Consider the following 14,330-nt stretch of genomic DNA (forward strand, 5'->3'; position numbering starts at 1 on the left):
CCCATTCATGCCTCCAACTCGCTCACCTTCCCCAACACACCCCTCTCAACTTCACTCTCTCTTACTTTTTTAATAATACACTAAGTCCAGTCGAGGACAGACAACCCACCCGTGGCCACGGCCCCAAAGGAAAATGAGTCTCCCTCCTCCAGCATCCATCACTGTATGAGCTCCCCAACTAGGGTTAGGGTTATATGATTCCTTTCCCCATCCATACTGGAATTTTGGCTGGTTCAACCTTGCACGAGTCTTTCACAGATGACCGCAGGAGACAGCGTTTCGTGGAAGTCCTCCCCATCCTCTGGCTCTGAGATTCTTTCTGCTCCATCTTACTTGATGTTTCCTGAGCCTAGAGAAAGTAGGGGATTTCTCATAGTCCATTCAGGCTAAACGCTTTTGTTCACTTATTCTTAGTGCTTTGGTCAGTTGTGAGTTTCTGTATTACATTAACCACTGCCTTCTACAGAAAGAAATGTCTCTGATCACGGTTGAGAACAGCACAGATCTATGGGTATAAACATAAATAGTTACGTGGCAATCTGACAACATGACCATCTAGTAAGACCATTAGGGTCTTACTGTTTAGTTTAGTTAGCAGCCGAGGGTAAGTGGCAATAGTCTCTGTTGTTTTGGGAGCCTTGGGAACCTCCCTGAGCAGCAACTCATAGGGAGGTGACCATATGTCCTTTCATAGTCCCTTTATTTGGGTTAATCCCCCCCCCCCCCGTACTTTTCACTCCCAAACCCCATCTCCCTCCCTCCTTAGACCTCCCCCCATGGTGTGGCTCTTAATTTTCCTTTTTCCTGGTTCTGCTGTCCCCGTCTTTCCTGTACCCTCCCCCCTCCACCAGCCACTTTATAAGTTCCTGGCATCTGAGGGTGCCTCAAGTTAAACACACAAAACTGAAGATCCACAGCTGGGGTCCACACACGAGAAAGGACATACGGTGTTTGTTTTTCTGGGCCTACCTGACCTCCATGACTGGAGTTAGTTTTGATGTGGCCGAGTTGACCCACATAGAACAGCTACTGGATGGTTGGGTTCCTTTCTCTCTGGCCTTTGAAGGGATGACGGCCTGTCCTTAGTTGGGTGTCACTGTCAGCATACAAACCAGGATCGATTTCTGCACACTAACTCAGTGTCACTGGAATGTGGCCTCCTTCCCAGTCCCGGCTGCCTGCTTCTCTCTGTGGCTTCTCTCCCTGCCCTTGGCTGGACTCCTGCAGCCCTCCCTCACCCCCCACCCCCCACCCCACCCCCACCCCCCACTCCCGCCTCACTTCTTCCCTCGGTGTGGTAGTAAAGTCCTTCCTCCTTCCCTGGGAGCTGAAGTTCCTTTCCCAACATTCCTTCCTCTAGGCAAAAGCACAGACTTAGGTTTCATTGAGAGAGAGTCTTGTGTTCCCTGTTCCCTCACCCATGAGTTCCCAGAAATCAAAGACAGAATTTGTTTTACTTAGGTCTGTGTGGGCCATAGAACTTTACATATAAGAAAGTCACAGGGGTTGTTGGAATAAATGACCAAAGATGGGATGTAACTCAGTTGGTAGAGCTTGCCTAGCATCAGAGGCCCTGGGCTCCATTCCCCACACTGGCACATAAACAGTGTGGTTGCTCACACCTGTAATCCAGCCCTTGGGAGGTGCAGGCAGGAGAATCAGAACTTCAGAGTCATCCTTGGCTGCGTAGAGAATTTGAGGACAGCCTGGGCTACATGAAGCCCAGTTTCAAAATCATTCAGTCAGCAGGTCATCAGGGAAAGAGGAAAGAAGTTCCTAGCCTCACTTTTCACCGTGGGGCAGATGTTCTTGTTTGGAGAACCCAGGAGTTGTATAAGTTGTTTCCTTCCTGAACAAGAACAGAACCCGAAAGTCAGGCCAGGGCTGGAGCACAGGGCCAGCTCAGAAGGAAGCCACTGCCACTGGAGAGAATCCTGGCCCAAGCCATGTGAGGTGATGGGGACTTGATCTCATTGCCGTGGCCATAACGGGGAGCACAGAGGGGAGGAGGGAGGGCACAAGAGGAGAGAGAGCAAGCCTTGGGAGAATCATGAAGACCAAAGATCCAGCTTGCAGGTTTTGGGGACCGGTCTGTCAGCCTTAGTGACAGTGCCATCTTGGTCATTTGGGGCTGTCCTGAGCGTGAGAAGATGGGGAGCAGCACCCCAGCCTCACCGTCTGGATACCAGCAGTGCTCAGCCAGGCTGCCCCCGGTCTCCTGTGGTTGCCAGATGCTCAACACTGATGACTGGGCTCCAGACAGGAGAGAGTGAAGATCCTTGTGAGCACACTCTGGTCCTTTCTGTGGCTGCTCTTTAGTCTCAGCACTTGTGTTGGGGCTTCTAAAGCGCAGTGACCGTGAGGGTCTGGAAGGAGAGGAAGGGATTTGGTGGCAGCAGTAGGTCACAGGGCATCGCACTAAGCACCTAGGCTGGGTGTTGGAAAGCCGTGGGCTTGAGTCCCCAGGTGCTGCTGCCAACAGGGGTCCGCTCGGGAGCCCTGGAGATCTAAAGGAGAGAGAAGCAGACCAGCACAGGGTACAGATGCGCTAGGAAAGGCTCGGTGCTGTGCCTCAGCCACAAAGTGGGTGAAATAGTGTCAGCCCCAGAGACTTGCAGACCAGCCTCCTCCGTTCCCAGCTTTAGTTAGCTGTGTCTCCTTCCAGCTGCACGGCTCCATAAGAATTTCCTTTGCCCATGCGTGACCCAGCGCGGCTGCCAGACAAGATCCAGGGCCCCAGTCCAGGCCTCTTGCTCTAGTCCAGTCCGTGTTTCCAGGGGTGAGGTCTGGGAGGCCTCGAACCAGGAGGTGCCCACCCTTGTCCATTCTGCACTGAGCAGGGCGCAGACAGATCCCAGCATACCACACCCTTCATAATGGAGTCTGTGGGCATAGGACAGATCCACTGCTGTACCCCAGTCCCCTGTTGACAAGGTGCTCGCTAAGGCAGTGGTTCTCAATCTTCCTAATGCTGTGACTCTTTATTAATACAGTTCCTCCTGTTACGGTGACCCCCCCCATCATAAATTGTTTTCATTGCTACCTATCACTGTAATTTTGCTACCATTATGAATCATAATGTAAATATCTGATATGCAAGATAGTCTTAAGTGACCCCTGTGAAAGGATCATTCGACTACAGAGGGGTCACGACCCACGGGTTGAGAACCACTGCTCTAAGGGCTTGGCGAGCTGGACCCTCTGCTGCTTCATAGCAGTCTGCTCCACACCTCATGCCTGTCAGTTCAAAGCCATCTTCGTCTGTCACGACTTCTACAGGGCAAAGAACCCTGAGGACATTGTTCTCCCTCCCCCACACCTGCCTCCTGATGACAGTTGTGGTGCTGAGGTATTAATGAACTAAATTTATAAGACATCTCTCCTCTTTTGGCTGTTCTGTTTGGGGAGTGTTTGTTTGTTTAGAGTACTGGAGACTGAGCCCAGGCATCCTTACCAGGCCACTGTGCTACACTGAACTAATACCACCAGCTCACCTTTTCAAGTTTCCTTTTGAAAAAGAGTCTCACTAAGTTGCCCAGGCCGGCCTTGAACTCGTTATGTTTTCCAGGCAGGCCTCAAATTTGCAATCCTCCTCCCTGAGCCTCAGGGGTCGTTGTGCAAAGATGTTTTAAAAGTGAGGGACAGTGATGGGAATAGGTGAGGGTGCTGAGTGGATGGAGAGCGCTCTGTCAGGGTGTTACGTTCTAGCTCCAGCAGGGGCTTGAATACTGGGATCCCTAGGGCTGGAGAGAGGGCTCCGTGATTAAGAGCAATGGCTGCTCTTCCAGGGGACCTGGGTTTGATTCCCAGCACCTACGTAGCAGCTCACAGCTATGTATAACCCCAGTCTTGGTGGGCTCTGGCACCTTCTTCTGGCCTCCATGGCACAAGGCCTGCACATAGGACACAGACACACATAAAACAGCCATGCACACAGAGTACGTTTGGAAAGTACTGTATTGTACCCCACAAAGTGGCCAACTGCCTAAGGCAGGAGAAAGGACCGGTCCCTGTCCCTTAGTTTCGTGAGTATTCTGTTCCTCTTTCATCCCATTGCTCGCTACCCTGTGGTTTATTGCTTAACTAACCTGCAGATTTCCTTCTAGGAGATCAACTTGCGGGTGAAGTGGCCTAATGATATTTATTACAGTGACCTCATGAAGATTGGTGGAGTTCTGGTTAATTCAACACTTATGGGAGAAACGTTTTATATTCTTATTGGTGAGTTCTTAAAGCCCTGCCTCCAGCATTGTTTATATTAACAAAACAGCAAAAATTAAAATGTCTTCTGCATGCCTGTACCCGAGACAGCAGATGTCATTGTGAGATGATGTTTTCAGTCTCAGGTTATAGAGTGTGTGACGTGGATGCAGAGAGGACCAGACGAGTTGAGAACACTTCAGGGCTTAGCGGTTCCCCTCTGGGGCCGTGAAAACTGCCAAATTGGTATCACACCTCACAGATGTCTTTCTACGGGTCTGCTTCTCACAGAACTTGAAATTCTGGAGACAAATATTTTACAATGATTACATTTTATAATAAGCAGTGATTAATGTCTGTGGCGGTTAGCTTAATTGTCAACCTGACACAGTGTAGAACCGGCTGGAGAGAGTCTGGATGAGGGACTGTCCGTATCGGGTTGGTGGGGAATAGTCTTGATGATGTTCATCGACGCAGGAAAGCCCAGCCCAGTATGGGTACCCCTAGTCTCCGCTTTCTGTTGGGGTATTTATTACAGGAACAGAAGTGAGGCTAAGACACTTTGCTGCCCGCCTTGCATCCTTAGCCATGAAGAGAAATTACCTTTTAACCTTAACAAAAAAACAAAAACAAACAAACAAAAAAAAACTCAAGCGAGTCACAGTAGGACAGAGTCCCTGCCCTCTTCACCTCAGTACATTCGAGGAGGTGGTTCCACAACAGTTTCAGGAGGTCTGAGGACCCTGATCATCCCACCACCCACCCTCCTCATTCCCAGTAGCGTTCACTTGCCACTCAAAAATCAGCAACAGACAGAAACACGTGATCGTGTCTAGGGCGCCAAAGAACACAGGCTCGTGTTTCCAATTCTGCTACCAACTGGCAGTGTTTTTCTAGGCAAGCTACTTCATACTTCTAAAGCTCCACACCCCATATTTAAATGAGTCATTGTCCTATATGCAGATTCCAAACAGCATCTGCCGGTACTGCGGCCAGAAGACTGCTTCTGGAGGCTGAGGGATGGTGTCAGGGGGAAGTTGAGGCAGGATGTGTAGCTTAGTTACGTTCTTACAGCTTTTGGAGGCTGGAGAGTCAAGAGGGGCAAGTTTCAGGATGAACAACAGAATAGTCTGTCTTCTAGACAGACAAATCCAAGTTGGTAGTAATTGATATTGTTCTTCTCCCTCAGTTTTAATCGTGTGAGTGCTGGGAGAATTTGCACCATCATCTAGAGCAGTAGTTCTCAATTTGTGGGTCGTGACCTTTTCAAGGTCACGTAGCAGATATCCTGCATATCCGATATTTACATTACGATTCATAACAGTAGCAAAATTACAGTTATGAAGTAGCAACAGAATATTGTTATGGTTGGGGGTCACCACACCATGAGGAGCTGTATTAAGAGGTTGCAGCGTCAGGAAGGGTGAGGACCACTAGTGATGTCAAGCTGCTTGTGTTTGTTTGTTTGTTTCTGCCCAGGCTGTGGATTTAACGTGACTAACAGTAACCCTACCATATGCATCAACGACCTCATCGAAGAGCACAATAAGGAGCATGAGACAGGCCTGAAGCCCTTACGAGCCGATTTTCTCATAGCCAAGGCGGTGACTGTGCTGGAGAAACTGATTGACAGGTTTCAGGACCAAGGGCCCGATGGCGTCCTTCCTCTCTATTACAAATACTGGCTGCACAGGTCAGTCCCTGTTGTCCTCTCTCGTTTAAATTCCCTGAAGTTAGTGCTTCAGTTTCCCAGCGTGAAGGGCTGAGCATCGGCCTGGATGGCTGTTTTTTGACTCTGTGATGGAAAAGCCCCATGACTCAGCCTAGTCAGGAGTGAGAGGAACCGGTATCCTAGAGGAGGCACTGGGAAGGACACAGCACTGAGAACATCTAGAAGCAGTTTAGTGTGGACTGTGAGGAGTGGTCAGACACATCTAAGTGGTGGAACCTTCTAGATCTTAAAATGAGATTCCCCATGCACCCATGGCAGCTTCGCCTGCACCTAGGATCTTCTGAATCTGTGCTCTGGGGCTGAGGCCAGCCCCCCACATGCTAACAAATGCTCCTGGTGTCCTCCTGCAGCTCAGTGGGGGCCTCTACCCTTCCATAACGTCAGTGTCCTCAGACTTAAGAGAAGGTGGACAGCATTGTGGAGCTAGTTGTCCTCTCCCACCTTTACCTGGGTTCCGAGGATTGAACCCATGTCACCAGGCTTGTGCTGCAAGTCCCTCCCCAGCTGAGCCCATCTTGCCTGTCCCTATGTACTGCTTTTCTTCTCTTTTCCTTTCTTTATTTTAATTAGCATATATTGATTTGAAAAAATAGCGGGTTTTTGTTAGGACATTTCATACCTGTTTACAATATAATTTGGTCGTATTCACTGGTCCCCATTGCCCTCTCTTGTCTCTCCTTCCCCCTCATTTTCCCACATCATCAGCAATAGGATCAGAATTAGTGTGATGTGGTACGTAGAAGTCCCAGCCCCCACCACTGTGGCTGCTTGAGTAGGAATTACGACATTTCACAGGGACAGAGAAAGTCAGAGCTTGCTATAATAAGCCACAGCCTGTCCCCAAAACCCTAATCCCTTGTAATGAATAATCACTCAGCCTGTGTTCCAGCCTTCTGTTGCCTCCTGTGACGCCGATGTTGGTGTGCTCCGTTTTCAGTGGTCAGCAAGTCCGCCTGAGCAGCACCGAGGGGCCACAGGTGTCTGTTGTGGGCCTTGATGATTCCGGATTCCTGCAGGTCCATCGGAAGGGTGGTGAGGTTGTGACTGTGCATCCAGATGGCAACTCCTTTGACATGCTGAGAAACCTCATCCTGCCCAAGCGACAGTAGCGCATGTCCCCAGACAGCTTGGATCTGCCCTGCTGCAGCAGCAAGCCACACGGGGAAGCTCCTGGGCTGCTCCTGGGAGCTCCGAGCAAGCCCCCTGCTTCCCTGGCTGTCGCCTTTGTCTGCCTAGGGCCCGAGAAAGGAATGTAGAGCTGTAGGCCAGTGTCTTCTCCGAGTCATTTGTTAGCTCTTCAGGTTATTGGTTCCCTGCCTCCGCCCCTACCCCACCCCACCCCTGGGTTTGGGTTTTTACTTTGTCTTTTTATATCTGTGGTTGTATTTGGTGTTTGAAGATTCATCTGGTGAGGATGGACAGGTGAAGATTCGATTTAGCTTATGAGTTCAGTTTGCCTTGCACAGTGTCAAAGTGCTCTTTCCCACACGGGCTTGGACTTATGTTTACTAGGAGAACATGAGGGGCAGGGAGTTGGAAATAGCCATGAGGTAGTGCAAATATTTCCCAGGCAGTGAAGACTGTTCCAACAACGAATGTGCTGAGCTCAGGTGAATGCTGAGTTAGCGGTCCTCAGTGACTGCTTGTGAGCCTCCAGAGGGGTTCTCCCAGAACACACAGTGGTGCTTAGGCATTGGGCTGTTCTTTGATTTGGTTCTGGGGGGTTGTTGTTGTTTTTCTTAATCAAGGTGGGCTCCCTGAAGAGTGGCTGAGGTGACCCCCACATGGCTGCGGTGACCCCCATGTGCCTGCGGTGGCCTCGGGGAGGAAGTAAGTTTCTCACTTTGCTCTTATGCAATGAGCACTCCTTCCCAGGGTCAGATGTGCCAAGTTTTAGGCTTTTAAGCCAAGATGGCACCTGCTTTGGAGGCTGATGCTAAGCCCAGGTTGGAGATGAAGGCTCACTGTTCTGCCCACGTGAGGGACGGTTCTTGGAACTTTTTTTTTTTTTTTTAATTTTTATTTTGCAATACAATTCAGTTCTACATATCAGCCACAGATTCCCTTGGAACTTTTAAGCCTGGCGGCGGCGACTCCGTTAGAATGTGGAGCATTCCCACAGGGCTGTCCTCATGCGGGATGGAGTGCATGGCACTGTATTGCAAGTCGAGATCTTCTGCCCCTGTTTCCTTTTATTGTCATGAAAGAAAGAGATACTGACTCTCAAGTTTGGAGGTGTGTGTGTGTGTGTGTGTGTGTGTGTGTGTGTGTGTGCTCACATGCGTGCATGCCCGAGCGCTCACATATGACTTTAAAAGAGATGTTCAAACTCTGATGTGTCCATGGAAGAACAAAGGAAAGGAAGCCTTTCTAGGTTTGTTTCCAGATGTACGAGTGCTTCCCATGTACCTCCAGTCTCTGTGGAGTTTGTGAACTGCACCCATTACCACCCAGCCTTAAAGAACCAATCCCTGTCTGCTCTCCCGCTTCCTGCCCATCAGACTGCAGTCGGTGGAAAGGAAGCAGCAGAGTGCAAAGCTTTGAACAATCCCCTCATCGTGAACAAGCACCATCTTTATCCAGGTCTTACGTAGTCGGGCCACACTCCAGAAACCTGAGGCTTTCAGTATAAAAACCCATCCACCTTCAACCTAGAACAGACAACCCCACTTGAAGCAAGAAATAACATGGTAAATTCCACCAACCTGACCTACGTTTGAGGGCATGTAACTTTAAAAGAACTTTAGAAAGTAACTTTTTTTTTGCAAATAAGACTTCAACTAAAAATTTTCTCAAAAAGAGATTGTGTGTGTGTGTGTGTGTGTGTGTGTGTGTGTGTGTGTAATTTTAGTTCAGGTCTTTTTTTTTTTTTTTAATTCATGTGAGTTTAAATAAAACTCTACACCACCCCGAAATTACAAAATGGACCAACCCTTGAGAGGACGTCTGTAAAATGTCATCGAGAACGAAGATCTCCAGGCTGATGTTGTAAGCTTCGTTTCTCAGACTTTGTAATATAAGTCCCGCTGTCTCCCAGGACAGCCGTCATTGCATTTTAAATTTCTTTGGGGGATTATTTAATGAAAAACATGCTGTTTTGTTTTAAACCGAAAGCCTATTCTGGGTAGTTCTACTTTGGGAAAAAATGTTATCATTTAATTTCCTTTCTGAAAGTTAAAACTAATGAAGTGTGGTCATGGCAGAGCAGACAGAGATGTTCTGGCCATGGCAGCCGGCCTCTGAGTAGTTACACTGTTTTGGGGTATTCTCGATTATGCAAACGTGACACCCACTTGTCATGAGAGAGAAAGAAGCCTTGAAACAGATGCTTCCCATTAACCTGGTTTTGCCTCACGTGAACCAAAGACTTCAAAGTCCACATCATAGAGAGCATTCTGCTGATGGAGGTGGGGAGGCTGCCACTGTACCTGCTCCAGGCAAGGGTATCTGTAGACTCAGCAGCCTGAGATCTCGAGGAACCCTACAAAGTCTTAAGGGAATCTTTGTTGTCTCCTCACCGTGAGATGTGGCCACCTAACTCAGAATCTGCATATGCTTTAGAGCAGGTTACTCCTGATGTAAAGCTGCTTACATATCCCCAACACCCCCCAGCCCCGTGTCGGAAGGCACACACACAGCAAAAACTGGGTTTCGTATGACCCAGCTAGAGCAGTGAGGGAGCCCTGGCAGGGAGGGCTGGAAGTGGGAGATGTGTGTCCTGTGGATCTCACTGTGCACGATGACATGACCCAATGTGGAGGCAATGTCCTGTCTGCAGCGTGGTCAGATACACACCCAGTGAGGGACCACAGACTGTGGGTTCCCCTGTACCTAGCACACAGTGTGGTAGTCCCCTGGCCTATCTCACAGGGCGCTTCCAGAGTGCAAGAGGGGCATCTTAGGAGCTGTGCTTTCCCGACCTGTCAGAAATGGGATGTCCTCATTCCTGGTTCATCACTATGCATCTTTGAAATAAACAAAAATGTAAACCTTTGCTATTTTTTGTTTTTTAGCTTTTCAAAGAATCATCTCTGAAAAGAATTTCTGTAAACCAATGCCTATAAAGCAAGTCTACCAAAATAAACTTTTAAGATTTTTCACTGTGATTCAGGCTCATTCTTTTTTTTTTTTTAACCTCCAGTGTCATTATTAAAAACAGTCAGTAGCTTTTGATTGCACTCTTTTTATTTAATATTTAAGCATGATCCTGTGTAAGAGTTCAGGAACCTGGTGCTTTGTGAGTTTTTGTGTATTTTTGGCAGGAAGGAAATCTTACTAGCCAAAAGAAGAGCAGCTCAGAAAGGTCCAAAGAACAAACAGATCTTTCCAACCAAACGAGAGGGAGATTTCAAGTCACCACTCCTCAACTGTTCTTTTAGGATTTTTCTTTTGTGAAAACTGCTCAACTTTCACTAAAGATATTTTTGTCCTGAGATAGTTAACATCATACATCATGCCTAAGTTTGGGATCATCGTGAATCGTGCTGTAGATAACCCACAGGCTGCCAGTCTCCAAAATTTCAAGCTAAAAATGTTTTGATCTCACTTTATCTGTAGTGACTCCCACACTCTACCTCCAACTACCTTGCAGTTCTAATAGATTAAGATGTGGATCGATTTTATATGTGTAAACTGTTAGAAAGCCCCCCCACACATACACCTTTATGGTGGAAGGGAAGAAGGCCTGTCCTACTGGACTTCCGACAGGATGAAAGGGGTGGGGGTGGGGAAACAGGCAGAGGTATGAATGGAATGGCTTTTCTAGAAAGGGGCTTCCGAGAACATAAAGGAATTCCTTTCCCTGGGAGGCCCTGTGCAGAGCCCAAGGCTTGAATTGGGTTTAGGCCTCAAATCCATTTGATCTGGCATTTTTGTCAATATGGTACATCTTAGGTAGGCCCACTATGGTTTTCTTTTCTTCTTCTTCTTTTTTTTTTTTTTTTTGTGAAAGAGTGGCATCATTATTAAAATGCTTCTTCGGTCAGAACTTCAAAGTTGAGAAAACGATACCAGGGCTGCTTCTGTGGGCAGAATCTTGAGGATGAGGGTAATGGTATTGGGTTGCCATGGTAACTGTTTTGGCAACTTTGCCAGAGTCCATAACCTCTGTAAGCCAGTTTGGCTTTCTGAGGAATCTTTCTTCCTGTTTTAGGTCATGAAAAAGTGATGTTTGTTCAAGTAAGGAAATTTTTACTGATATGCGTTTTAATTTTTAGGAACACACAAACTCCCTTATGTTTACATTATCATTTGTAAATCTGTAACAGGTTCACTTTTCCCCCCTTCAGTTAACCTGTTAACCTGCTCCAGAATCCTTCTGTCTAGTGGACACAGCTCCCAGAGGTAATAACCAAAAGCACTTAAGTGGTACTTTATTGAAAAATGTTGGTGCCGATGCCCACGAATCAAACATGGACCTTCTGAGAACCATGGCTTAATTATGCGACTCATGAACATAAAAGATAACACCATTACCCTGTGCAGACACCGAGAGCATCCAGTGAGGCGTAGCTGAGTAGGGAGGGAGTCTACACGGAGTCTACAGAGTTCGTGTGTTGAGGGCTCTGGATGCCACTGATTGGAGAAGGGTTAGTAAAAAAAAAAAAAAAATCGACACCTTTGGATACAGGTGGGAAGAGTTTCCTGAAGTAAACTTCCTTAAAAGGAAATGGATGAAGTGTTTCCTGTGTAGAGAAACTGAAAGGCAGTAAAGCAGATGTTGGACAAGACAGATGTTCAGGTTAGAGCCGTGACAGAATTTTTGAATAGTGATTTTTCTTATTTTTCTTTCCATACCGGGGTTTAAACCCAGCATCTTCCTGTCACCCAAGCCCTGGGCTACTGAGCCACACCCATCAAGAAAAATACACCCATAAATACATAAATCGTAAGTGTGAAACAAAAGTAATGGAAGTTTATTTTTAAACACTGCTGGTGCGTTTATAAAAAGGGTCTCCGTTCACCTGTTACACATGACATGTTCGTGCGAAGCTCTCGCTAAGTAGAAAACGCTTAAATGTATACACCATTTTCATTACATCCCTTACGCATGTTCACCTTCCACAAGGTGCGGCCCGCTCCGGTTTCTGTATTGCACATGCAATTTAACTAGCCTTAGTAGTACCTAGTTGCAGCAAACACAAGCGTAGGACTAACAGATCTGTGAGGGTTGGAGGGACTTTGCCAGGGAATTAAGCTCGTCAGGGACATTCTAAGATGCCTGGCTATATATATCTTTTTTTTTTAAATTTTTTATTTTTTTGCATTTGATGCCTACTCCATATATTTTGAAGGTGCAAATTGTGGGTGTTACCAAGAGTTCCTATGGGCTCGGGAAAGAGCGAGCTTGTTAATGTGCTTCTGAAGCACACCCATGTCCATGCACACAATAGGCTTGCACGCCGGCCTCCTTATCCTCGGCTTGTTGGGTTTTGTATTTTTAAAAGGATTAAATTTTAAAATGAGATGCATGAGTGAGTTCAAAGACCGCAGAAACTCTTGTCTGCTCGTGGGACTTACAAGGATAACATTTTGCGTTTACTTAAGTGTCCAAAAGGACTCTGAAGGGACTTCCACCCTGACTCCACCCCTCTGGAACGGCAGACTATGGGATGGGTTTGGAGAGGGGGGTCCCTTTAAAGTGGCATCCTTCCGCCAAGCTGCATACAATGCCTTGAATTCCCATTGTTGCGCCCCCGGCTTGATTGCCCTGGGAACTGGGTAGTTTGAGGTCACACGTTGGCATCCGGACTCTCAGCCCTCTGAAAACCGGCCCTTGGTGACAAGGATGGGCGGGCGGTCCCTTCTCCTCATCCCCAACTGGGATCCCGACCCTCTCCACCGGCATCTACGGTAAAAATCTAAAAGGCGGCTGCGGAGTTCTATTAAAATAGTTGTCTCTGTATAAATTAATTTATATCGTGCATATACAGTTCGCCCCTCCATCTGCTGGACCTTGAAAAAAAAAAAAAAGGAAAAAAAGGAACCAGAGAAGGCCTGGCCTATGGCTTCTCCCTGTGGGCCGCCCTGCGGAGCGGGACCGGCCCTAGCGGGTCACCTGCCGTTGGTGATGATGACCGAGGCACCCAGGTAGTGCGGCCGGGGCGCGCCGGGCGCGGGGGCGGCGACGGGGCCCGGGTGTCGCGGCCGCAGCTGGCCGACCGCCTCCGGGGCTCCGGGGCCGCAGGCCAGGCCGGGCGCAGCGCCCCCCAGCGGCCCGCGGCGCGCAAGCACGCGGTGGTAGTTGAGCAGCACTAAGGGCAGCTGCGCCGGCGCCTGCGGCTCGGGAGCAGGGGGCGCGCAGCACTCGGGGGGCGCTCGGGCTAGCGCCAGCCGGGCTCCGTCCCGGGACACCTGGCGCGCCGCCTTGGCGGGGCCCAGCGCCGGCTCCTCGCGGTAGTGACCGCAGCTCGGGAAGCTTGGGGGCGCGGGGTCCTCGCCGAACCTGCGCGCGGCGGCGGCGGCGGCGGCGGCGGCGGCTGCAGCGGCTGCAGCGGCGGGCGCTGCGGGGAGTGGGGACAAGAGACAGGTTAGAGAACTGCACTCAGAGACACATCAGCCCTCTGCTCTGCCCGGAGCCACAGGCACCCTTGACCTTGCACGGAGACACATGTGCCCTCAATCACGCACAGAGAGCCACGCGGCCCTCCTCGTTTACGCACGAGTCGCACGTGCCCTCAATCAATCCTGCAGAGCCACGTGTTCCTCCTCCGTCATACGCGGAGCCACAGCCCCCCTCGACCCCCTCCCATCGTGCACAGAGTCCTCCTCCTCCACCAGTGCCAATCAGGAGACGCTGTTGGAAGCGTGCTGGGAGCTTTAAGAGGAACAGGTGGGATTCATTCCGAGTAATACACTTAATGCAACAGAGCCAGACACGCCAGTGTGGCGTCAATATTAAAAGATGCTCCAAAGCTACACGGAGCTAGCGGACACCTTCCTGGACAGTAGTGGAAGCTAAGCAGGGTCCTCTCCACAGTGCCCAGTCTGCTAGGCTCACTAATTCCTCAGCGTGGGTGGGGTGGGAGGGAGGGGGTGTTAACGGCCCTGTGCTGTTTAGTATCCCCATAATTAAAAGTATTAACCATGCCCATTCAAGTAACTCCCCCGAGCTTTCCCATGAGGCCTTTGTTTTTTTTTAATACCAAAGACAAGGAAGTTGGTCACAAATCGCCTCAAATCAGCCCCTTTAGTCCTTCCCCACCCCACTTCTAATCAAATGTGACAAGTAGGTGGCCTTTTTTTTTTTTTGCTTTGAAATAGTAAAATAGTAATAAAAGTCAAATTCTGTGTGTTTTATCATTAGCCAATCCTCAGATACAAAGAAATAATAAGTCTGTCTCACATGGATGTTTACAAGGCCCTTCACGTTTTCTTTCCTCGACTGTGGGGGATCATG

General features: G+C 48.9%; 2 protein-coding genes across 3 annotated transcripts in view; one reads left to right on the forward strand and one right to left on the reverse strand.

The window, feature by feature from the left end:
- The window catches only part of Hlcs (holocarboxylase synthetase), a 169,945-nt gene extending 162,216 nt beyond the window's left edge, over positions 1-7,729 (forward strand). The window contains exons 8-10 of one of the 2 annotated variants that reach the window (XM_059277330.1): positions 4,107-4,221; positions 5,680-5,893; positions 6,870-7,729. In XM_059277330.1, the coding sequence (XP_059133313.1) occupies positions 4,107-4,221; positions 5,680-5,893; positions 6,870-7,041 (501 nt within the window). In that variant the 3' untranslated portion in view covers positions 7,042-7,729. Of the gene's footprint in view, positions 1-4,106; positions 4,791-5,679; positions 5,894-6,869 lie in introns of those variants that run through there. The other variant, XM_059277329.1, reaches the window with a different exon arrangement.
- A 5,256-nt stretch (positions 7,730-12,985) lies between these two features.
- Sim2 (SIM bHLH transcription factor 2) overlaps positions 12,986-14,330 on the reverse strand; it is a 42,719-nt gene continuing 41,374 nt past the window's right edge. The window contains exon 11 of the mRNA XM_059277524.1: positions 12,986-13,434. Coding sequence (XP_059133507.1) covers positions 12,986-13,434 — 449 coding nt within the window. The remainder of the gene's footprint in view (positions 13,435-14,330) is intronic.

The sequence above is a fragment of the Peromyscus eremicus genome, chromosome 12 (assembly GCF_949786415.1).
Source record: "Peromyscus eremicus chromosome 12, PerEre_H2_v1, whole genome shotgun sequence".
NCBI lineage: Eukaryota > Metazoa > Chordata > Mammalia > Rodentia > Cricetidae > Peromyscus > Peromyscus eremicus.